The sequence below is a fragment of the Rhipicephalus microplus genome, chromosome 8 (genome assembly GCF_043290135.1).
Source record: "Rhipicephalus microplus isolate Deutch F79 chromosome 8, USDA_Rmic, whole genome shotgun sequence".
NCBI lineage: Eukaryota > Metazoa > Arthropoda > Arachnida > Ixodida > Ixodidae > Rhipicephalus > Rhipicephalus microplus.
The window spans coordinates 4,931,673-4,956,163 of NC_134707.1; the positions used below are offsets into that span (position 1 = coordinate 4,931,673).

Here is a 24,491-nt window from a genome sequence, read left to right on the forward strand (position 1 = left end):
GTTCAGAAAGCGTTTTCCAACTGCAGTGGTAGCACAGTGGCCGAAGTGTTGTGTTGGTAAGCTTGACAATGCAGATTATATTCTCGGCTGCAGTGGCGAATTTCAAGAGCACTTCTCCTGAAGTGCATGTTAAGGAGCTTCAGGTGCTAAAAGTTTGTTTGTAGACATCCACCACAGCACACCTTATTATTTATCACTAATTTGGCATGTAAAGCCCAAAACTTCATTAGTGTTTTAATACAATCCAAAGTTGTCATGTTGCATGTCAGTGTTGCATGTCAGTTGCAGTGCAGTCGTGTTGTGCAGCTCTGTACAAAGTTGCTTAGGCAAATTATTAAATGATGTAGCTCATTCAAGCGGCAAGGTGTTCATGGTCCTTTCTCCTAATGCAGTGTGCAGCTATTCGTGGACTGCAGCCGTGTGTACTCGCGCCTGCTTCGACAGCCCCCGAAGACCATCTCGGAGGAGGACGAGCAGAGTGGGAAGCCGTGGCAGCTGTGGCTGGGCCAACGCAATGCGCGCCACTTCCACTTCCGCGGGGAGCTCCAGGACGTGCGAATTGTGGCACAGCCACAGGCCGTGCTGCTCCAGTGTCCTCAACTGGACGCTCAGTGCCCAACCTGCGGACAGTTTCAAGAGCTTCACGAGGCTGTTGCTCGCCTCGAGGGATACGTCAGCAAGCTCACGCAGCGGGTGAGTTTAGTTGCTCGCGTGCTTTGCTTCGATCTATTCCTAGTTGGAGCAAATATGCTCCTGGGAGTCTTCTATCCTGATTTCTGTGCAGGGTATGACCATTTATCCGAAAAGTAATTGTCTCGGACATAAGCCATTGCTGTAGGCTTTAACCAGAAGTGTTGACATGAAGTAGCCATTTTTAACCAATCAGTAAGAAGCTGTAGCAGCCTTGCGGGTTAGTCGCAGCAACAGCTACCCAAAAGTTGCATGACAGACCAAAAGTGTTGTAACTAGGCTTGTGCAAATGGTAAATTTTAGGTTAATAGCAATTTGGTGGAATAATTTCGAATAGATCTCAAATAGATTAACATATTATATACAAAACTCGGCATATATGTCATGACCACACTACACGGCACAATGTTTTCAAGATTGAAACAAGGCTCGTGTAAATCTAATTCTTTTTGGGTAAATAGAACTGGAGGCCAGCCAACTTTGAACAGTTGCAGGGTTTGACTTTCAGTAGAATGCAAGGGAAAGCTTGTACTATACTTAAAGCATATATTTGATATAACAGGCTTTTAAGTTTTAAGAAATTATGAGTCGGTGTCATGGTGATAATATGCTCGCTTAACCTTAAAGTGAAGTTTCACGGCAGTGCAGATTTTTTTATTGATAGGCATGTTTACAGTATAGCACTCCTCCACTGCAGCGAAACCACCTTTACAGGAATTTTACATGCGGTTTAATATTTATTGGTCACAACGGCACCAAATGGACGTTGTTCAAAATGTGGAAAAGATACTGCGAGAGCAACAAGTGTGTGACAATCTATGTGGTGGAGAGCTCCATTGCCTCACAATGAGACTGCCACTCCGAAAGCATATCGAAACCTTGACAATCGTGGAGCAGACGGGGCTTGATAAATCTGCTTGTCTGTTTACAAATGCTGCACTGAATTTAAAACCTTTCTGTACGTGGTAGCAACAGTCATAATATCAGAAGTGGCAACAAATTTTATTCAAATGAAATCAGTTGTGGTAATTTACTTTCGTAGGATCGGCTAAAAAGAGGAAATCCTTGGCATGTCCATAATATAGTGCAAATAAAGCAGTTACATGATACAACAAAAAGCTTTGCTCTTATTTGCCTTAGATATGTTGGGATATTCTATATCCCGCGCATTTCCTCATAAAGGTGTTCAACTTTACTAATACTAAATAAAAGGTTCCTAGGATAATGTGTAACATGCGTGCTATGCCTTTGTTAAAAAGTCCAGTCTCTACGCTGGTTGCACCAAACCATGAAGAACCATTGTTCCATTACAATTTGGGGTGGCATTGATGACTTGCGAAAAAATACTGTCATCACATAGACTGCTGTACTGACTTTTCCATTGAATTGGCTGTCTCCAAATCTCCGGATAGTTGCTGTGCTGAAAAACGCGGGCAGAATAGCGGACATAGTGGGCAACATAAACAACAAGCTTACCCAAAGAACCACTCCTGGTGTCTTCAAATGTTTGCCTGCAACACAGGGTCCACGCATGGGTGACTGTCAGAAACGTGGAACCGCATCTGGTTGTGCAGCTGGCAAGGTTCTCTTAGCTTTGTGTGTAAAAACATAGGTCCCTTGTATTCCTTCATCTGCTGCTGCCATCGCCAGATGAGAGAAAGAAGACACAAACTACCTACACTTGGGAGTGGTTCCCCAGGCCCCCTCTATGGCTGTGCCATTGCTGGCATTACTGTTTGTATTTATATTAGGTTTTCTTGTTCATAGATGAATCCATAGTCTTTTTATGTGCAAAAAAAAAATCTACTTGAGGATACTGCTTTCTATTGCTTTTTTTAATTTTGATTACTTGTGAGTTAATATCAATGTCATGGCTTTGAGATAGGCAGCTCAATCACAACCTACCTTACCTTTGTTTTCGCATCTATATAACAAACTATCACTTTTTAGACCAATGTTTTGGGTCCCCCCTCACGTGACGCTTGCTGTGTGTGATAGCTTGCTTGTGTTCTCGCATATGTGGTGCCAGCTAGCGGAGGCTGAGCAGAGGATCGCGTCTGTGGAAGAGTGCGAATGCCAGCGCAACTGCCATGTCAACGACACCGTGCGGCCGGACGGCGCGGTATGGGAGCAGGACTGTGATATCTGCACATGCACAAGGGGCAAGGTCGAGTGCCATCCCATCAGCTGCCCCGCACCACCCTGCAAGCACCCAGTGCAGCAACCGGGCAAATGCTGCCCCACTTGCCTCAGTGAGTACATGATACAGCAAACAGTACGCCCCACAGCAGACTGTCTAGGAACATGAACGTCGCTCACTTCCCATGCTCTTCTCTCGCAGAGCGCTGTTTCCTGAAACAGGTTCTCTATGACCACGGGGAGCAAGTTACACAAAAGTGTGTCCAGTGCAACTGCAGTGTGAGTATACGCTGCTGTCTGCTAACTTTGAAACACAAAAGGGCAATTGATTGTCAGTTAAGTGGCTTTTCTCAACAACTGTTAGTGCCAGCTATATCAAGTACACCTTGTTAATGACTGATATTCACTGTTATGCATGTAACGGACTGTGGCTGATCAAATTCAGCGATAGTCACTTGCTGCAATATTAGACAAAGTGAATATGTAGCTTATGTTATGGCACCGTTATATAATGGCATAATATTCTGCTTCCATTCACACAGGACGGCCAGATGACGTGCCGACGCATTGACCAGAAGACATGCCCGATGCTCACGTGCCCGGAGTCTCAGCGTTTCAGCGTGCCCGGCGAGTGTTGCATGTTCTGCCCGGGAGTTGACTACTGTGCCCGGGGCCACGACTGCCACCAGCACGCCTCGTGCGTCAACCTACAGACCAGGTATGCCTGCCAGTGCCGGCCGGGCTACGCAGGCAGTGGTCGTGTCTGCGAGGACGTTGACGAATGCCTCAAGGAAGGCGGCTTTGATGGTCACCACTGCCAGGCGTCCAGCACCCGCTGCGCCAACACCCCAGGCAGCTACCGCTGCGACTGCCTGCCTGGATTTTCTCGGCTGGATGCCTATAGCTGCGTCGAGGTAGACGAGTGCGCTGCAGGACAGCACGATTGCCATCGGCTGGCGCAGTGTGTCAACACACCAGGCAGCTACGAGTGCCGCTGCCCCGCAGGTTTCCGGGGTGACGGACGGCGACTGTGCGAACCAGTGTGCTCACGTGGCTGCCTAAATGGGGGCCGCTGCGCGGCTCCAGAGACATGCGCGTGTCGGCGTGGTTTTGTGGGTGCCCGCTGCGAGCGGGATTTGGACGAGTGTGCCGAGGGCGTGCACGGGTGTGACGAGGAGCGCTCTCGGTGCGTGAACATGCCTGGCTGGTTCTACTGCGAGTGTCGTGAGGGCTACGCACCCACGGCCACCGATGGGTCGTGCGAGGACGTTGATGAGTGTGCTCTGGCCACACATACGTGCCACAGCACTGCCACGTGCGTCAACGAGCGGGGCTCCTTCTCATGTGTGTGTGCTGACAATTCTAGCTGCTCGCTCAAGTGCGACCACCGGGGCGTCGAGCGCACCGACGGTGAGCGCTGGCCGGGGCCGGAGCCCTGCACGCACTGTGTGTGCCGTGCGGGTGTAGCGCGGTGCGACAAAATGCCCTGCCGGTGCGATTCCCCCCGGGTAGACCTTCGCTGCTGCCCCGAGTGCGACCGGGCCGGCTCGTGTGAGCACCCGGACGAGCCCGGCATACGGCTTGCCAGTGGCCAGCGTTGGCTGCACAACTGCCAACAGTGCGAGTGCCTACGTGGTGAGCTGGACTGCTGGCCCGTAGAGTGTCCACCACTGCGTTGTGCTGCCCACTCTCTACGGCCAGGAGAGTGCTGCCCGCGTTGCGACCAGGAGGATGATGACCATGAGGAGTGCGCCGGGGCTGCAAACTCAAGCGGGCACCGAGGCTGCATGCACATGGGCCGCACATATCGTGCTGGCGAGATCGTGCCGCTGGACCCCTGCGCCAGCTGCAAGTGCGCGGTGAGCCCCCTTGCTCAGGGCTGCTCTGTCTCACAGGCGGGTCGTCCGGGGCGGAGGACTGCCGCATGAGAGGATTCTATGGGCATGCCGATTGCTGCTGTCAATTTATAGGCCTACAAGCTAATGCGCATGTTTAGTTCCTCCTGCTGGTGTAACATGCTATCTGCTTACAGGACATTACGGAGAAGCCATGCAACACTGTTGTCGGCAGCTCCTAAAACAACCTCACGGACATGCTAAAAACCGTGCCTGACTTTGTAGTTGGCTTTTTCTCTAACACTTTCATAGCACGTTGATTATGCTGGTAGAATTTCAATGCGCCCTGCCTCCGCCCTGGTATGGCTCGCCACATAGGATTTGTGTAACTTTTGGGTTCACATTCCTGGAATTCCTGGAAGCATGGGAGCCGTTTCTCAGTCCATTGTGTCAGTCACCACTGTTTAGTGGTACCTGTTAATGCAATACTTCTTGCTGCGCTTGAGACTTTCTTGGTCTGATGTTACGGCTCCGAGCATTCCAGGCCCATTGTGCGCATCTGCTGCGTGACCGCTGTGTCTCGCTTAACCTTGCATGCCGCTGGTGTTTGCCGCCTCTTCTAACCCCTTCTCCCCTCGCAGGTTCCCGAGCTCTTGGTGAGCAATGTGGGCTTTAGTTCGCTCCGGTAATAACCCTCCCCACTATCTCTGTTGCATGCTGTTACTAACCGCAGCGCGGGCCACCCTGAGCAGAGGTATCTAACAGCTCCCACCTCGATTCTCAACATGCAGGATGGCCACCTCTGCTGCCTGTACTCTGCTGACTGCCTTGGTCGCGATGGCCCCAGCGTTTCCCAGCTGAGGCTGCCCGGCCGCCCACCGACGCACCACGTTCCCTGATGTACAGCGTTAATTTATTAACTCTTTCTTGAGCGTGTAACTTATTGATCCCCCTCCCTCTAAAAAAACTCGCACAACCACAAAACACTCTCTATGCCCGGGAGGCGCACACATTCCACCGGATCTCAGCGACATTCCTCGCGCGCGCCTGGCATTGTTAGCAACGAAGCCAAAGAACTGTTGAAATCACGCGCAAGAGATAGGTCTATTATATTATACATATTATATATAAGAATATATATATTATAAATATATATATATACTATTATGAAAGGTATGTGCACACACTCCACGTGTGTGTCGGTGAGAGAGATAACAGAGCGCATATAATAATGTGCGATGCAATGTACATTCTACTCCTCCGGGTTTTCGAACCCGCGAGAGTTAAGCGAGGCCTTAGCGTGACCGCAGGCACGTTGCATGTGTTTTCGTTTGTGTGTGCGTGTGCATGTACGCGTGTGTGTAAATAGGTTTTCTAGTCTCGCCGTCGACAGCGACACGACACAACCCTCCCCTCGGACGAGAGAAACCTGCCAGCGAATACCTCAGAGCCGATGACTGCGTGAGAGAAATCCCTCGCCCATCCACACGACACCCCTGCCCCGCCCCTCTAGGTGCTTTTTGTACACACAAACTTCGTTTTTATAATATACATACTATACACATATAGGCGTGTGCTCCGCCTCTTTGCTCTGTTTTTTTTAGTTAATATTAAATGGCACCCGATATGACGGGGATCTGCAATAGTGTCTGTTTGCTGGCACTGACACACTGTTCCGGCAGCCCCAATCTGGGTAGGCAGAACCCGACACAGCAGGCTGTAACACACACACAAACCAACGCCCTGTTTTGTTCGTTTTTTTTTTCCTAGTCGTTTTTTTTTTTTCTCGTCTCACCCCGTCCCTTCCTTTTTATTTAAATAAAACCCTGGTTGAACGCCACTGTGATAGTTTGTGTCCACTGCTGACCTTGGCTTATGTCTCCTGGTTGCATATGTCATATTCTGTGGCTAGTAGGAAAAGGATGCTGTAGCTGAAACCACCTCTCTACCTTCATCGCTCAGTGCATATGAGTTAAACGCTTTGAAGATGAGTGGGACACCAGTGGCATTACCCTCCACTCTTGAAGTCTTGCTTAGTGTGATTGCTCATAATAGTGTTTTAGGGCCAGTTTGCAAAGCACTTGGGGATCCAATGTCATTGATACATGCAAGGTTGTGCATGCAAGCTGACATGCATTATAGGTGTGCATTCCCAAATGCAAGTCTCACAAGTGTCTTCTGCACTCGTAGGGCCATAGGAGCTCGTCACATTTAGACAATTTTTGTTTGTTTTAAAATATTAGACCAAGCATAAAGGATTGTGAAATTGTTTTCATTGACTATACATAAGTAATATGAGAAAGATGTCTACCGAGAGGAGCAAGAGTGACAATTTCACATGAAAAAGTTGGGACATGTACAGGACACATTAATGGTATGCAGGTTAAGGCATCTGCTGTAGAGGCTAACCAGATACACACAAAGCTGCTATTGTTATCAATGCTTTAGTTGACTTTTGGGGCTGTAATCTGAAATTATCGCACAAAGCAACGATCTCAAAAGTATGTTCTTTGGTCTGTGCACATTTGCTATTGAACTGGTAAAGTGTAGGCACCATTTAGTATTTCTGTCGAGATGACACCACTCTACGGTGCTCCATAGACGGTAGCTTTTAGTATTCACTTTTTGGCGAATTGGAAGGCATTTTTTCGCTCTGAAGTTTTCAGCGAGCATTGCCTCAGTGCATTTTCAGTACTCGTTTTTCGGCCGCAGAGTTTTTTTTTTGTGTGTGTGTGTGTGTGCATGTTCCAGGAAAGATGAACATTTATCGCGCGCCAGCAGCATGCCGAGATGTTTGCGGGATGTTGCGTTGGTGGTGCACTACAGCTGAACTCTGAATACGCAGAGCCAAACTGTCAATGGAAACACATTTCACACAAAGTGAAACTATTTATTAAATATTACTTCAGTGTTCGCTAAGCAATTGCACAAACCTTTTTTAAAGCAGTCTCAACAAGTTTAATCTCAAATAGTCTCAGCCAAGCCTGGTCACAGCATAGGCGCCAGCGTACGCTTGAAAGCTGCACACACACGCACTGCTGTGCACTTGTACAGCACAGTCGCTTCTGTGTTGTCACTCATTCGTAGTGACTTGTAAGATGAACTATCAACACTTTTGCCATTTCCTCTCATAACACTGGCATGACTGAAAAAAAGTCTTTGCAAAGCGTTGCAGGATGTTGCTACAAGCTCTGCTATTAGTCTCTCTGCAATGGATTTAGTTTACAAGTGAACAAGCTAAAGGATTTCATTTGGAGCATTGTGGTCAATGTCTTTTCCAGTCTATTATTTTGTGCCTTAGCAGTAGCACTTGGGCTGCCAGAACTGGCCAGTCTCAATTTCGCTCGTTTCTCAAGAAAGTGGGGCAGCTGCGCACTGCAAGTGCAAAGCCTAAACAGCGTAGCGGGTCCGCCTTGTTGGAACAGTGGCTACAGTGCTCGGCTGCCGTATCAAAGGTCGTGGGTTCGTTCCCTGCCGCGGCGGTCACATTTCGATGGGAGCGATATGGTTGACGCCCATGTGTTGTACGATGTCAGTTCACGTTAAAAACCCAAAGTGGTCAAAATTGCTGGAGCCCTCCACTGCTGAGTTTGGCAAGCTATATTTCCGTCCACTCAAATTTCTTCACACTAACTACAGAATAGAAAGTACAAATAACATCCCTTATACGTTTCTTGGCTCTTTTTTTTTTCCTGTTCTCATGTTGGCTAACAGGGAAATTGACGACGTTTATCAAATGAAAAGGTTTGAGCTCCTGCCAGATATCAAGACATGGGCGTTGGCAGGGTGGTTCCTCTCGGCCCTCCTCAGGCCATAAAAGCCAGTTTTTGAGCGTGAGGAAGCGCTACCGATCCTGAGAACGCGCGAGCCGAACATTATAACGCAGCACGCGGCCTGTAACTTAAAGTTGATCATCGGTCACCTACAAAACGCTCCCTCTTCTCTCTACAAAGTGTGCCCATACCCAAAGTCCCCGACCGGCAAGTGGCTGTGATGGTGTTTGTCATCACGTGATTTGTCCCCCCCCCCCCCGATTCAGCATTATCAGCAAGGTGGCGCAGTGAGCGCGCGGCGGCTTTCATCTCTCACGCGTACTTTGGCCCGCGTAAAGAATAAGGGGGTGTACGCTCGATCGAGCACCCTTATCTTTCAGTGGGGAGAATCGTACGTTTTGGCTAGCCTTTGAGTTCCGTCGGAACGATTCTGTTGTAGTTACAGGGCGCACAAAGGTCACTGCAATCGTTGCATAGCCTCCGTTTGCGAAAAGTGCGCGCTTTTCAGACACAGCGAAGTAACAGCTGAGACGCTTATTCGCATGCATCTGTACCTGTGAGTACGCTTCGTGCGTTCTTTGTGCGTGAGAAACGCGGGGCACGTTTCGATCTGCTTGCCATTCTGCGCGTGGCTTCCAATTTGTTGCTACCGCCTTTATCGATTCGCCTTTGCGGCACAGCTGCGACATTTTGTTGAGGTAGCGCGCTCTCCCGTTTTGTCCGCCGCCCAAAGGAGGGCGCTACAGCGGCATCGTGTGGCGTTACGTCACACGACACCACGCCAGAATTTGTGACGTCATGATCGAGGCACGAAATGTTGAGATATGTGATTACGTCACGTGACGACAGTCATTTGCATCAATCGTCCCGGACGGTCGCCGCCGATGGTCAAATTTTTCGTTCGATGAGGGTATCGAGGGCCTTCGCCTTAATCTCTGCATTGTCGGCCCTTTTTGCGTGGCCTCTGTCCGCAAAAGAAGCCAGTCTTCAGTCTTCTTTGTTAACGCGAATCCCCCCACCTTGCTTCCTTTTTTTTTTGTTTCCAAGGGGGTTGAATATGTAAAAATGCAGTGCGGTAATAGCGGCCGACGGGTCATTTACAGGCACACTATCGGATCATCTCGAACGTGTATACCTGGCATTCGTATTTTCATAAAGTTATGAAGGGGTGAACGATTCGCGATGCCTTATAGGTAAACGTGTTAAAAGCAAGTTAGACAACCTACAGTCTAATTATGCCGTTAATTATTACGCAGGACCATGTGACACAATTATCAGAAGCCAATAACGACGCTCTATAGAAATGCCCCGCAAGCCATCGACCACATTATTACGCGCCATTGGGCTATGAAGCGATTGAACATCGCCTGCCCTTTGATTATTCAAGGGGTAAGATACCGTTCCATCGTTGTAGCAATACTGTCGCTTCTAACGATGTACGCAACAGCATTACTTCAATAGGTGACAGCCGCACGGATGGCTTTAGCCGCTGCGAACGGCATCCATATCGAGCCCTACGCCGACAGTGATGGCGGTATAGCAAAGGCAAACTTTGCACAACCTTGTGGTTGTCCAGCTGGAATTTTTCTCCCCGCTCAAAACAACAACAAAAAAATACTCCTTCCGAATGTTATACGAGAAAAGCATAGGCCGTGCGATCGAATCCCGGTTGCATTTTCGATGTAGACGAACACATTGGCCCGTGTGCTAGATTTCGGTGCACGTCAAAGAAACCCAGGCTGTAAAATTTCCGGAGTCCTCCATGGTTTTGACCCTAAAAAGGCTTTCGATAATGCTAACCATACAGCCATATTGAAAAACATTGAAAGCGGATGTATAACTACGTTAAGAGCTTCCTGTCAGACAGAAAGGCAGTCATCTCCGTCGGAGGACTCGAATCGCCCAAAATCGACATCGGTGGCGCAGGCACACCGCAGGGCTCTGTCCTATCTCCGATGCTCTTCAATCTAAATCAAATTGAATCTCTACACCATTCAATCTATGCGGATGATATTACTATCTGGGTTTGTGATGGGAGCGACGGCTCTATAGAACGACTGCAGACCGCAATAAACACAGTAGAGGAACACCTGATAGAAATAGGTCTCACGTGCTCCGCAGACAAGTCGGAGCTTCTTCTGTACCGTCCCACGCTTAGGGGTAGGCCTTCCACTGAATATGACAGAAACGAGGCTTATGAAGAAATTAAGATACACACATGAAGCGGTCAAGGTATCCCTATAGTCAACCAACTCAAGTTACTGGGCCTTGTAATCCAGAACAGAGGTACAAATGGGGAAACCATTAAAAAATTAGAAGCGAAGGTAACAAACACCATAAAATAAAATAATAAAACGAATTACTAGCAAGCACCAGGGTATGAAAGAAGAAAGTATCATACGGCTGATACAATCTTGTAATCAGTCAGATCACATACATAGCTGCCTTCCATAACTGGTTTGCAGCAGAAAAGACCAAAGTTAACCTGATAAAAAAAAGGTGTACAAAATAGCGCTAGGGATTTCCATCAGTACGCGCACAGACCTTTTTTCTAAAGCTAGGACTCCACAACACCCATGGGGGAACTCGTAGAAGCACAACATATGTATCAGGTGGAACGACTAACAAAAACCTCTACTGGACGGACTATACTACGCAAGCTAAGAATAAATTACCACAACCAAAACGGACAAAAGAGTACGGTCACGAGAGAAATTTGTGAGAAACTTCTGGTACCTAATATACCCAAGAACATGCATTCATGTTACAACAAAGGTAGACGCACGAGTAGAGCAGAAGAAGTGGTCAAGAGCTACCGGCCAGATGACGGAGCCGCATAATACCCAAACAGAAATAGCTATACGTGGGAGTAGTCGTAGATCACAACTAAAAGCTCGTTACCAGCGTGTCAGTTAATACCAAATTTTCCGAGACAGCAGAGGAAGTAGCCATTGCACTAGCACTGGTCTCCACGAATGTTTAATACATTATTAGTGATTCACAGGCGGCCATTCGAAATTGCGTTAAGGGCCGAATCTCTCCAGAGGCACGGCACATCATGAGTGTATGCGAAGCAATATTTTCCGCTGTAGAAAAGAATGACAGACAACTGCTCTGGTTCCCAGCGCATACAGCTCCAGAGGTTCCCGCAGTCAATCCCAGTGAAGTAGCACACTGCGAGGCTCGAGGTCTTACTCTTTCCGAGCCGAGCAAGGAGCGACTTCTACAGGTCAGGTGAACGGGGAGGAGGGGATATGGAGAGAAAAAGATCGATTAACCACATTCAGTGATATAACCAAATACTACCAAATGCAGAGGCGATTTTATCCGTCACCTCACTCTAAAGTCAACAGAGCAGAGTCCGTTGCTTGGAGGCAGTTACAGACAGAAAGCTATACCACAATCTCGTGCAATTAAAGACTTTCTACCCTGCCATATACGAGAGCGACACATGCGAGCTATGCGAGTCTGCCACCCTTCAACACATGTGGGGAGGTCGAGTATACCAAGATCAAATGGCGCTCTCCTCGGAAGATCTGCGGGCGCGGTGGTGGGCCGCGCTGCACAGCTCGAAACTCACGCACCAACATCGGGCCGTCCAGCTAGCCCTGGAGGCAGCGCGGGAGCTCCAAGCGGTTATCTAGGCGGCCCCAGGCCCGGGCCTTCCATTCGCCGGATATTCAACAAATTTATTTCATCACGGCGTCTCCCATAATCATGTATGGTATTTTGGGACGCTAAACACCGCACATCAATCAATCAACCAGAAAGGCATCACTACAGAACGATGTATTTTGTGGTCGATAAGCTGGCTTGCCGTAAGGCGCGTCTCCATTTACACGCCTCGGATTCTAGCGTTACCGCTGTTGCTTGCGACATCTCTGGAATAAACTTCACATTCGCGTTTTGCGCGTAATCTCAACACAATGATCTCAGACAATTGCGAAGCTCTACGAACGCTGTGACGTGATCTGTGCCGAGCGTTAATAATAGCTTTTCTGGCTGAAAAAAAATATAAAATAACGTTGTGGTAATATTGTCAGCTGTCGTGCGCATGCGTTGTACCCTATTGGCGATGGTTCAGGTGGGGTCTACGACACGGCGTTGAATTCCAAATGTGGAACGCTATGGGCTGCCATCTGGTGCTCTGAGGCTATCGGTGCACAGCCACCGAATCAACTATATCACGCCACGCTCAGTTCTCGCGAAGAGGCGTATACGTTGTACTCTATGTAGCGTCCCCTTAGGGGCGAAGCTTCTTATAAGAACACCCGTTCGTCTCTCGTAGCCGTTGTAGTAGTGTGTAACAAGGATAACATTTTGACCTCCAAGGTGGTGCCGGTGAGATATTTCTTCTGTGCGTTGTTGAACAATAAAAGATAGAGCTCAATGTACATGCCAATGGCTGCTAAGGGGGAATGAGAGACAGGAGAATTCGGCTTTTAGCTAATGCGCACGCTGCGAATTTTTTATTGTCCAACAACGCACAGAAGACAAGAAAGGGTTGCTACATTATACTCGCTGGGCGTAACCTCCTAGATTTTAGAAAGGTTTAGCGAGCGTTGGGCCGCAGTGCCATGAACACAGTGAACTAGTATATACCATGAACTCGAGGTGGTTAAAGGTGGGAAGTAGACACGAAGAGCAAGCCGTAAGAAAGTGTGCGTGTGCCTCCTCTCGTTCAGTCCTTGGAATGTCCGCTGGATGGCGGTGCTTCTATATGAGAAATATATGATGAAAAGATACTCAACACTCCAAGAACGCTTGGAGTGGTGAATAGGTGGACGAACGGACACACAGACAGATGCATGTACGGACGCACAGATGGCTGCACGGACGGATGGACGTATGGACGGACGCAGGAGCGGATGCATGGACGAAAGCAGGGATGGACGCAGAGATGAACGTGTGGACGCACGGACGGGCGGATGGACACACGGGCGGCCACACAGACGCACGCATGGATGGACGGACGGATGCTTCGCCCCACTATCCATCAATCACTCCGTGGATATGCTGCCATTTTTTAAGTGTGAATACACCTTATAAGCGACCCCAAACCATCCACCGCCGTCGGCGGCGTCCGCAGTCTTCTCTCTATCTGTAAAAGAAAGAGGACTTGGCGGGCCGCAGCGCGACGCTCTACCGAATAAGCCACGGACGCGACGCTGATATCGGTGTCAGTAACGCGCCTTATACCCCCTCCCCCTTCGCTCGCTCCTCCGCTCTCCTCGCTCGCTGCAGCTGCGCGCGCACCCCTCTCTCTCGCGCTCCCGCCTTCTCTCTCAGTCTCCCGCCGAGAGCGGGTCGTGAGGGGGAGTAAAGTTAAAATCCGTTGGCATTCGCCAGTGAGTTAACGTAAACTCCCCCGTGTGATCAAATTGCGATTCCCAGGAACCATTACACCATAAAGACACCACAGTGTGATTAATAAATATAATAGTGCGAATTAATAAATACCCCTCATAGCATCACCCCGTGTATTCGCACGTAACCATGTTCACCCTCGGGGAAATGCTTGGGAGTTTTTTGCGTTGGTTCACCCTTCCAATACGCGTCTAAATGGCGGAGCCCGACGCAGCAGAAGGGCAGGCAGGCGCTCAGTCTCCTCAGACGCATTCCCGGATGAGTGATCTGAAGCAGGCTGAACGCGAGCAAGTGGCGTTGGTGGCAAGGACGCCCGCAGAATTTTTGCCAGGGTGGTGCGTCGGCAAACACCATGGGGAAAGGGGAGGGGGGAACATTAACTACATATAACCAAACTTTCGTCACATCACCGTACAACGTGTAAAACTGACTAGCAATTCTGAAGGCCATTCTACACGGATATGTGATTCATGAGTGTACTAATCAAACTACGTAGCGCGTTGCTACTGCACAGAAAAGTATCGTATTCCAGTGGGTAGGGGGGGCAGCTGCCTTGCATTTTCTCCCGGACGCCTATGGTCGGTGGAAGCTATATATAATTGTTAAGGAATAATGTCCCAAAATCATGCACCATATGATTATGAGAGGCGCCGTAGTGGAGTGCTCCGAAAATTAAATTTTGGCCTCCAGGGGTTCTTTAATCATTCTCGCCTTCATCAAAAACGTGGCTGGGATTCGGCCAGCGGGTCAGCAACCGAGTAGACCACCGTAACGGGTCTGGTGGTCTACCATTCAGACTGGGGCATATGCAGTAATTCAGGCTGGCTGGCAGCGCCTCTTCTTGAGAAGAGGAGGAAGAAGCCGTGTAGCGCGTGCCACGGCGACCAGCTCGTGTGCTGCGGAAAGGGCAGGGTGACAAAGACGACGTCAGTCAGTCCGTGGCTCCGAGCTGCGCATGGCGTCCTTCAACGAGCGGCTTGTCTATGAGGTCAAGAAGCACAAGCAGCTTTGGGACCAGCACTCGAAGCTTCACAAGGAGGCCGGCTTCCGGGAGGCCGCCTGGCTGGACATCGCCACCGCCTTGGAGGTCACCGGTGAGTGGGGCACATACGGACCTCCGGGAAGGCTGCGCTCCGGTTTTGGACGTACGGGCCCGTCGGAACGGCCAGACAAAAAGCTCGCCGGGCTTATTTGACGTGCAGAACCACCACAGTCTTCACCGATAGACAGAATACGTGACAGGCAAACGTAGCGTTGGTTGAAGATGATTTTCTCCGTTTAACGTGGCTATGCTTACAGGTTAGCGTATGATGCACGTGCAGTGGCAGCTGACTGAAATGGTGGCGTATGAAAAAAAAAATTGGGTGCTCTATTTTATTACCCTTTTTGGTGGCGATTACGGCCGTGCTTCAGCAACGTGGCGTCCACAGGCCAGGTAAACAGGGATCGATGCTTCGCACTGCAGGCCAGTTGCTACGGCGATACGAAACTCTCCGCTTGGTCCCAATAATTTAAATGGAAGACAGCACATCAGTTTGAGTACGTCGCGTTCGGGCTTCCGTTTCGTCTGTTGGAACCGTGCACGACTGCGTCGGAGTGCCACTGCCCCCACTCCGCGTCAGCGTCGACTTTTTGATCAGGTCAGCTGTTCGAAACAGTAGCTGAATGCGTAGAGTGGTATGTGCCGCGGCGCCATGTCGCCCTGATCGTTGGGTCTCCAGTTCATGCCAAGAAGCCTATGGTAAAACGTATAGATGGCGAAGCCGTCGTATGACGCTTGAATCAGTTCGTGCTCAATGCATCTGCGAGCGACTGCGTGTGTAGAGAAATTGCTCTTTTTTTCGTACTGTAGATATATCCGCAGTTTCTAAGCAGCGTTTCAGCAGCCGTTGGTTCGGTGGCTACGACACTGCGTTTCTGAGAGCGAGGTTTACGGGTTCAATTCTTAACCACATTTCACTACGGCTGCAGTGCATAAGCGCCCATGCGCCGTGCCTTGGACGCGCGTTTAACTACATGTATTGTCAAAATTAATTGGGTGATTTTTTTTTCTTTTTAATGTGACGTTGCTCATAGGGTTTCCTTTAATATTTGTACGTTGTTTGAAAATACGTAGCTTTTAAAGATGGCCCTGCTACGATTGTCCTTAAATTGTTAGACGATGCCAGAGTTTCGCCTAATATCGCATGTAACTGCGTTTGTTGATCACACGGTTGTCTACGCTGTTTTTCTTTTTGTCCGTCGTGTTATGTAGAGCAATCGTATTAAAAGACGTCCAGGTCGTCTATGTCTGCTCCTTCAGAATGCATATTTAGGCACGCAGCGTTAGTTCAATTAGAATCGGCGCACCCATGATGGAGCTCTGCTATAGTGTCACGGTAGTATCGATTTTGCCGTTTATACGCAGAGGAACGCCACCATCACAATACATTCGCCATATAAGCTAGCATCGCAAATCCTGAAGGCCCCCGTATTTTAGCGCAACCGCTTTGGGATGTGGACATAGGGCTGGACGCTCTGATGAGTACGACGTTAACGCTTACGGATACGATTACTTGTCTACATTTTGAATACGGCCTTTCCTAGTTCATTTGCACGCACTGCTGTCAGAAGCCCTTGGCCATGAGACGCGTCAAGCGCTTCCAACGCTCAGCAGCGTCGCATGCTTCGAGTATCAAGCGAGGTCGGGTACTGTGCTTCTCGTGCAGTGGAGGAGTGCCAGACCCGCTGGCGCACCATCCGGGACACGTACCTGAAGCGCAAGAAGCGACGCCGCTCCGACGCCAAGGGCCAGTGGAACGTGCTCGAACGCGAGCTCTCCTTCCTTGACGAGTTTCTCCGCCCGCGCACGTGAGTATCCACGCTTTCTTTCTCATGCTAACGTTGGCACTCTCTTTGTGGTGGCATGTTCGTAGTGCACGGTACACTAGCCGATCCAGCAAGGCGTCGTGGTTGACTTCTTTGTCTTTTGAAGCTAAACCGCGGATAAATAACAACTTTCGTTGCGGCAGATAGCTGCCGGCAAAGCGATGGTCGCACAAGGGATCTTTGGTGGAAAAGCCAGAAAAGCGTCCATTTGGCGGAAGATGCTCGCTGAATGATTCTGAGGCTACAGAACGCGTGCAGACGCTGGAACTGCTGAACCAATCAGCGGCGCAAGAGCATGACGTCGACGCTACTTTTAAGTGGCTCTGCTGGCGTCGGAGGTGCTGGTGGCAACAAAACGGGCTGATTGGTTGGTTGGGTTGGATAAACTTTTATTTGGTCCTCCAAAACACAGATCACTGTGTTGCGGGCAGCTCCCACGTGGGGACTGAGATGCCAAGCTCCGCAGCCGCCTCGCGGGCATGCCGGGGACCGGGACAAAACGGGCTGATTGCGTGTAGGAGTTCTGCGAGAAGCATAGCAAGAAGCGTTCGCGGGTGCGAAGGGCACGGCGCGGTCGCTGGTGCACACAATGGTCCTCTCTCGGTCGCCACTCGCGCAGTTCTATCAGCTGGCACGGCCATTGTGGGACGCTTTCCAGAGCAGCACCGCGCATCGCTTTAGTCTTTGGAGGGTGGCGTTGGTTTTCAGAAATTAATTCAAGCGGCACTTGTCGGCTGAAACGCGAACAGGGTTGATGCATTACCCGACATCAGGACGCTGCCCTGGGCTTCAGTCGGCGGTAATATCATGCCTCTTTTGAAGTGGTATTTTGCTTGAAGCGGCGTTTTCTGCTGGTTATAATTTTCATCGCTTGAATAACGCAGCCTTTAAGCTGGTAGATGTGCCACTTAGGTAGGCTGGTCACATGGGGCGAACTACCTCGTCCGCCTCTGACCTTATGGGCGCCGCACACTGACCAGAGGAAGCTGCGTTGCTCACACTGCCCCGTCTCAAAGTTTCTGACATTCGCCGTAAGGGGCACGCAGAAAAGGGACGCGTGCTCGCGTCCCGAATTGTGTATCCCGGGAACGATTCGCCGACAGATTCTGGGCGCGAGACGCTCGCGTCACGTTCCATTTTTAAGTGTGAATACACTTTATAAGCGACCCCAAACCATCCACCGCCGTCGGCGGCGTCCGCAGTCTTCTCTCTATCTTTAAAAGAAAGAGGACTTGGCGGGCCGCAGCGCGACGCTCTAACGAATAAGCCACGGACGCGACGCTGATATCGGTGTCAGTAACGCGCCTTATATCTTTAACGCCGCTGCGCGCGTCCCCCTCCCCCTTCGCTCGCTCCTCCGCTCTCCTTGCTCACTGCAGCTGCGCGCGCACCCCTCTCTCGCGCGCCCGCCTTCTCTCTCAGTCTCCCGTCGAGAGCGGGTCGTGCGATGGATGTCCCGGAGGCAACGCTACCATCAACAACGAATGCAGTACAACCGAATGCCAGCACTGCACCCGTCGTTGGAGGTGACGGTACCGCGGTGGTTTCGCCGACGTCGGAAGACAAGGCGGCGCTGCGAAGGGCTCGTGAGACCGAACGTAAGCGGGCGAAGCGTGCAGCGGATGCCGAACTGCGTGCTCGCGAGGCCGAGTGCAAGCGGGCAGCGGATGCCGAACTGCACGCTCGCGAGGCCGAGGACAAGCGGGCGAAGCGTGCAGCGGATGGTGAACTGCGCGCTCGCGAGGCCGAGATGAGGCGTCAGCATCGAGCCGCGAACGCGGCCCAAGAAGCGGAACGACAACGCAAGCGTCAGGCGGAGAAGGGCGATGAAGGCCGGCGTCAAGACGCCGCTCGCAATCGTCAACGGCGAGTGGAGGGGGAGTAAAGTTAAAATCCGTTGGCATTCGCCAGTGAGTTAACGTAAACTCCCCCGTGTGATCAAATTGCGATTCCCAGGAACCATTACACCATAAAGGCACCATAGTGTGATTAATAAATATAATAGTGCGAATTAATAAATACCCCTCATAGCATCACCCCGTGCATTCGCACTTAACCATGTTCACCCTCGGGGAAATGCTTGGGAGTTTTTCACCGAGGCCGTCTCAAGGTTTCTTTTTTTATCCGCTAGGCTACGTATTCTGGTGCTGTAGTCAGACTGGAAAACTCGACTGAACGGTGCCTTTTGCACGCTTGTAAGTTTGTTGCTCGCAAGGAGGATACACAAGTTTTATGTATCCTCCTTGGTTGCTCGCCAGCAGCTCCTGTACTGGCCACGCTGTGCAGGCCATGACTCGCGTGAAGATTACGCAATGGAGAGTCTTAGTACTGCGTAATGGTGCTACGTACGCATCACGCAAGCGCCTTGCGTTACGTGGCGTCGTTTGCCACTAATCGGCTTTTAGTACGCCGTAGTACCCGCGTACGTAACGAGCGAGAAGCGTGTTGCGCCATCTGGTAGATCAAAATAAAAGCACGTGTTGTTGACAGACAATGTGAGCCAATTCAAGTGTTATAGCCAGATTATGGCCATATTTTAAGCCACAGAGCCGTGCACAGAGCCGGTCGGTGCTTGCCTTCGATGCCGCCATTTTGCAAAACGAAGTCTCGCGCTGTCGCGAACTTGTTCGAGAGCGGCGCGATCAGCTCATCCGTACGCACGCACGCATCTCACGCGTCCGTACGTAGCGGCTGCGTACGTAACGCGATACGTGCGCGTTGCGGTCTGCGCATGTGCACTACGTAAAACGTGGCATCTTTACTTACGCAACGCCACCACGTACGCAGCGTACGCAGTACTAAAACTCTCTATTATTGGCCGGAATGCGAGGATAAAATAATCAAACGCGCTTTGCCGGCATTCGTGCGCGAGAGACTGGCGCGTAATTATAAGGAATGGGACTTTTTTGCTCGTTATCTTCTTGCAATAGCGAAAGCGTGGTATCAAAATCGACTGCAATAGATTAGCGAATGCCACAGGGTGTACACCCGTTACGAGGAAGAGCCAAGTTTCACGGTAGTCCTCGCTCGTGGGCCGAGTGCAAAAATAGCAAAATCTGGTGTTCTATACACTCCAAAACCACTCTACGATTACGAGGGGACGCTGTATAGCGACGGGCTACGGGAATTTCGACCATCTGGTGTCCATTAACGTGCGCTGAAATCTCGCAGGGCCATAACGCCTCCATCGAAATGCGACCGCAGGGATCGAACCTGCGACCTTCGTGTCACAAACGAGCACAGCATGCAGCCACTTTGGCATCGATCGGCGAGCTGGGACGATGATGAAAATATGAAACGTCGCCTTTTAAAACACAAGACGAAGCGAAGCTGAGACACACACGGCGCTGTTCTGGCCGCGTTCAGAAGACGCACCGAAAAGTGAAAATGAAGCGATGACGTGGTTCTCGGAACGGGCTGCCTTTGGTTTCGCGGTAGAAAAGATGAGATGCGAACAGTTCTTTGATTGCGATATCGCAGTCCTTGGGTGACCATTAACGCCAGAAACTTGGGTGGTTATAACCTTACGAGTTGAACAATTACAGGATAGGTACGAATCAATCGAATGTATAGGGCATGCGGACTTTGCACACTTTTCTCTTTGATGATTTTATAGGTGGCCGCCCTCTCTAGGTGGCAGGTTCGTTCGGTCTTTGTCGGCAGCAAGTTATTTTTCCGTCCACTTTCTCTGTCTTCACATTTGCACTACACTCACTACTAATCACATCCGCTATACTTTCCTTGGCGTCATTGTTAGTTTTAATTATTGTTCTGTCTAAGGAATAATAACGTGCCCTTGAACTTCTCCTCCTTGTTTAACCACTGCAATCGTTTCACTTACTAATGTTCCCTTCTAAATCTCTCTCTCCTGTCTATACCTCACCGTGCGAAACGGGCTGCTCGTCCAGAAGGCGCTGTTCCCTTCGCCTACCGTCGATGATGCCGCCCGTGAAGAGCGAGCTTCCCGAAGGCGACCCCTGCGAGGCCTCGGCGGCCGAGGAGGCCAACAACTGGATGATGGCTCAGCAGCAGCCAGTGCTGCCGTACAACCCTCCTCCGCAGGCCCTGCAGGAGCGAGCCGGGGACCCCGACGAGCTGTTCTGCCTCAGCCTGTCGGCGCAGCTCAAGAGGCTGATGCCCAACGAGCGGAACATCGCGAAGATGAGGATGCTGCGCGTCATGCACGACGTTGAGTTCGGAGTGCGCGGCGAAGGAGTCGACGGGCACCGCGAGCCGTGAAGACGGAACTCTTCCACCTCTTTCATCGACCACACTCTCTTTCTTGTTTTGCAACCTTTTCTTGTTTTACATCTTTTTCTTGTTTTTGCAGTAAAACGGTGGAGTTCTTGTTGAAGACAGAGTCTCGTTGAATATGTAATCCACATACGTTCACGCCACCATTAGGATAGCAGTGTCGGGACCATAAATTAGTCTGCTATATCCGATATTCGGTGGACATATCGATGGTGGCTCAAATACGTATTGCGCAGACGTGCTTTTGAGCTCGCAGGATTTCATGCCTGGTAGCGGTGTGAAAGATAGAAATGTTTTAATGTTGTGCTGGAGTTGTTTGGCTTTTCGCCTGACATATGCCAGGTTCTGGGTGACGACCGTGGTATACATTGATAAGCGGCAGCGGTGGTTGCTATTAGGGCTCACTACAAAAGGGAAAGAAATACACGCAGGCCGTACTTTTGAGTCATGTTCAAGAACCACGAGTGTGCCATGATAGATTTGTTTCGTTGTGTCACGTGTGCGGTAGGCATGATGGCTACAATGACATGGCCGATACTTAAGTCACGTCGCCTCACAGGAGCAAGTCTCGTAGGATTTAGAGCAGCGGTCTTCAAAGAGGGAGGGGGATGGGAGGGTTGTCTGTCAGTTTTAGAAAGTCTTTGCAGCTATTGTCGGGGTTCCACGAAACGCATGCTCGCGGGAAAGAAAAAAAAACGCGTTTCTCCCCCTTCCTATTTTTGCTGTGTTTCACCGCACATCGTTCTTGCATTGCGGCAGAGCTGAACTTCTCCACGAGGTGGTTGTAAAGCTTTTGTTGCCGTTTCTTAGAACATATGCGTAGCATGCCTTTTTTCAGGCTTGCATACACGAAAAGCAAAAGTAAGAAGAAAAAGGTTGAATGTGGCAGAACAGACCGTACAACTCATCCGCAAGCTGTCGAGATTGAATCGACGTGGCACTTTAGTTGGATCCATCTTGCTAGGAAGCGCAGCCACTATTACAACGAACACACAACACAAGCGCTTGTGTTGTGTGTTCGTTGTAATAGCGGCTGCGCTTCCTAGCAAGATGGATCCTTACCAACTGGCCCGATACAATTGTTTATTGACTTTAGTTGGACCGTTCACTGCGAATTACCAGGATAAAGCAGCGCGGAGGCCACACTGTTCATCTCCGACACTGACGAGCAGGTCGATATCACGGCCGGTGCGGGCAGAGTCAGCCGCCAAAGAGCTTGTTATCCTGGCTGATTAGTTTTCGTCGCCTACCGCCGTCGAGGAAACTGTGTTCGTTGGCTTTGAAGGAAAGGCCAGAGTTGGTTGTACGAGGTCGCGATCGTGTCGTATTCTACCTGTGCTTATCGGGTGTCTTTCTTCACAGCGCGTCGCAAGCGTCAACTTGTAGTGACGTTTGTTTGGAAACGTTTTCTCTGAAATACAAAATGGTTGAGTCAAGTGCAGCAGCTATCGGGTGAGTGAGTGAGTGAAACAACTTTATTCGGTCCACAATAGACGCGAGTAAACTCAGCGTCACTTGGCTAGGCCCACTCGGGGACCATCAGGTTAAACCTGACGGCCCTCGCGCGGGCCCTCTGGACGGCCAGGATTTGAGAGGTCTGGTCCTGGGCCTTAATGAGTCGCTTCATTTCCTCTTGGGTGAAAGGGGGACCGGCAGAGGCGCAGCCCCACAGTACATGCTCGAAGTCCGCATAACCACCACACAGGGGGCAGTCCGGGCTTGGAAACCGTTCAGGGTACATTGTGTGCAGTGCCGCAGGGCTCGGGTAAGTGTTTCGGGTGACCAGTAGGAGCCTCTCACGATGTGCCTGAATAAACAGCTTCTGCTGGTGGACACCGTCACGAGTTTCTTTGGACAAGGACGCACTCCCCTGGTAGCCAAGTTTAGTCCTACTCATCAGCGGCTGTATAGAGTGCCCTGTTGTACCAAACACGGAAAGCGTCTTCTCACTTTGTTAAAGAATATTGACGGCGAAGCTGTTTATGGGAAATTGTTCCTTAATGTTCACACACCGTGCCACACACACACAAAAAAAGCTGTCATCATCATAAGCGGGTAAGTGCCACAGAGATTGGGCAAGCCCCACTACTCACCACTAAATACTAAGAAAGCTACAGTGAGCCCAACAAGCGGGTCATCTGGCATATCGGAAAACTATCATCATCGTTAAAGGGCCACTCACCAGGTTTGCCAATTTTTAGCTGACAAGCGCAATGCGTAGACGAGACGTTCATGATCACGTCTGCCAAAGTTTGCAACTGTACGCGCCACGAAAATGGGTCAAATTTCAAGATGAACGCTGTTCCCCCTCCCCTCTGCTGGCGCGCACCTAGAAACTGGGGGAATGACGTGCTCGTATGAAAGGCCGTACGTACATGGCAATGCAGTGACGTCGGTCCTCTACGTGGACGACTCTGGTCTGACGTTGTCAACAGTATACCACGTGACATGGCAAAAATTATTTAACACGACATGCGTATGTTTTTGTTGCTGGAAAAGATCAATAGAACTCTAGATAAATAATGAGATGCAATAAGGGAATGTGAGCGTCTTTTTTCCATTTTGCTCCCGCGAATTGCAACGACATGCGGCGCTTATGTGTCGGCGTTTCGCATGCGTTCGTGTCCCCGCGGTCAGCCCATGGAGCAGACGACCACCGTTGAACGCTCTTACGCGTTCGCACACTCATTGTGCTCATCGTCTAAGCCAGCGTTTCCAGACGATCTCGCAGAAACAGGCATAAGACCACAAAATAACGCTGGTCAACAAAGCAACGCCGCTCGTGTGCTCAGGGGTTGGACTTGTTTGGGCACGTCACCTCTTGGTCGAATGCCGTAAAGGGTGGGGAAGACATTTGGCTTGCGAAGGCTACGCGGAGGAGCAGCAAGAGTTTCGAGCTCGCCTTCTCTCATCCTCCTTTCGCACCGCTTCAAAAAACCTGTTTTCTCCGCTCGTGATGAACCAATTCGAAAAATTTTTGTGACAAATGTTCCTCATCGGGCACCCAACAACTTCCACGGTCTTGCTAAAATTCGGTAAGGGGCCTGGTGAGTGGCCCTTTAAGAGTTATGTGTCCCAGGCCTTGGGCAAATCCCTCTGCACACGTCCTCCACTAAAGAGGAAAAAAAACTGTATCAGTTCGCTTAATTTCTGACTACGATATGGCGACGGTGGTATACGCCGAAGACCCCGAGTACGTCCTACGACGAGGGAACACTAGGGAACGGGAAAAGGCCGCTGCAAGAACACCATGCAGCGATGGAACTAGAGACGACGTGTTCCTGTCGCGTCTGTGGTTTAAATCGATACCCTCTGCGCCGAGAATCAACGTAGAAACAACCAGCATCAGGCCGCTAAAGCCTAGCTACGGTATAGAGAGACCTGTCTTGTGAATTGTCCAGTTTCGCTGTTTCGATTTTCCAGGTTTGCTACCGCTAGCTTAGGCAATTTTCTTCTGTGACACCTTTTTTTTTAGTCTACTCGAATTGTGTTTACTACTACTACTACTACTACTACTACTACTACTACTACTACTACTACTACTAATAATAATAATAATAATAAT

The 24,491-nt window shown here is 50.2% G+C and overlaps 2 protein-coding genes across 6 annotated transcripts in view; both read left to right on the forward strand.

Moving 5' to 3' along the window:
• Window positions 1-6,023, forward strand: part of LOC119163977 (protein kinase C-binding protein NELL2) — a 99,691-nt gene extending 93,668 nt beyond the window's left edge. For 3 of the 4 annotated variants that reach the window (XM_075870808.1, XM_075870812.1, XM_075870810.1), the window contains 6 exons: window positions 393-693; window positions 2,720-2,942; window positions 3,032-3,108; window positions 3,372-4,688; window positions 5,306-5,349; window positions 5,456-5,798. In XM_075870808.1, the coding sequence (XP_075726923.1) occupies window positions 393-693; window positions 2,720-2,942; window positions 3,032-3,108; window positions 3,372-4,688; window positions 5,306-5,349; window positions 5,456-5,525 (2,032 nt within the window). In that variant the 3' untranslated portion in view covers window positions 5,526-5,798. Of the gene's footprint in view, window positions 1-392; window positions 694-2,719; window positions 2,943-3,031; window positions 3,109-3,371; window positions 4,689-5,305; window positions 5,350-5,455 lie in introns of all 4 variants that reach the window. The other variant, XM_075870811.1, reaches the window with a different exon arrangement.
• An 8,649-nt stretch (window positions 6,024-14,672) lies between these two features.
• LOC142768779 (uncharacterized) lies at window positions 14,673-21,026 on the forward strand. 2 transcript variants are annotated; one of them, XM_075870815.1, is made up of 3 exons: window positions 14,673-14,898; window positions 16,513-16,654; window positions 20,584-21,026. In XM_075870815.1, the coding sequence occupies exons 1-3, from the start codon at window positions 14,760-14,762 to the stop codon at window positions 20,909-20,911; spliced, it is 609 nt and encodes a 202-aa protein (XP_075726930.1). In that variant the 5' UTR covers window positions 14,673-14,759; the 3' UTR covers window positions 20,912-21,026. The 2 variants fall into 2 exon arrangements, with proteins under 2 accessions (XP_075726930.1, XP_075726929.1); XM_075870814.1 differs by having other exon boundaries at window positions 14,674-14,898; window positions 20,581-21,025.
• The last annotated feature ends 3,465 nt before the right edge of the window (window positions 21,027-24,491 follow it).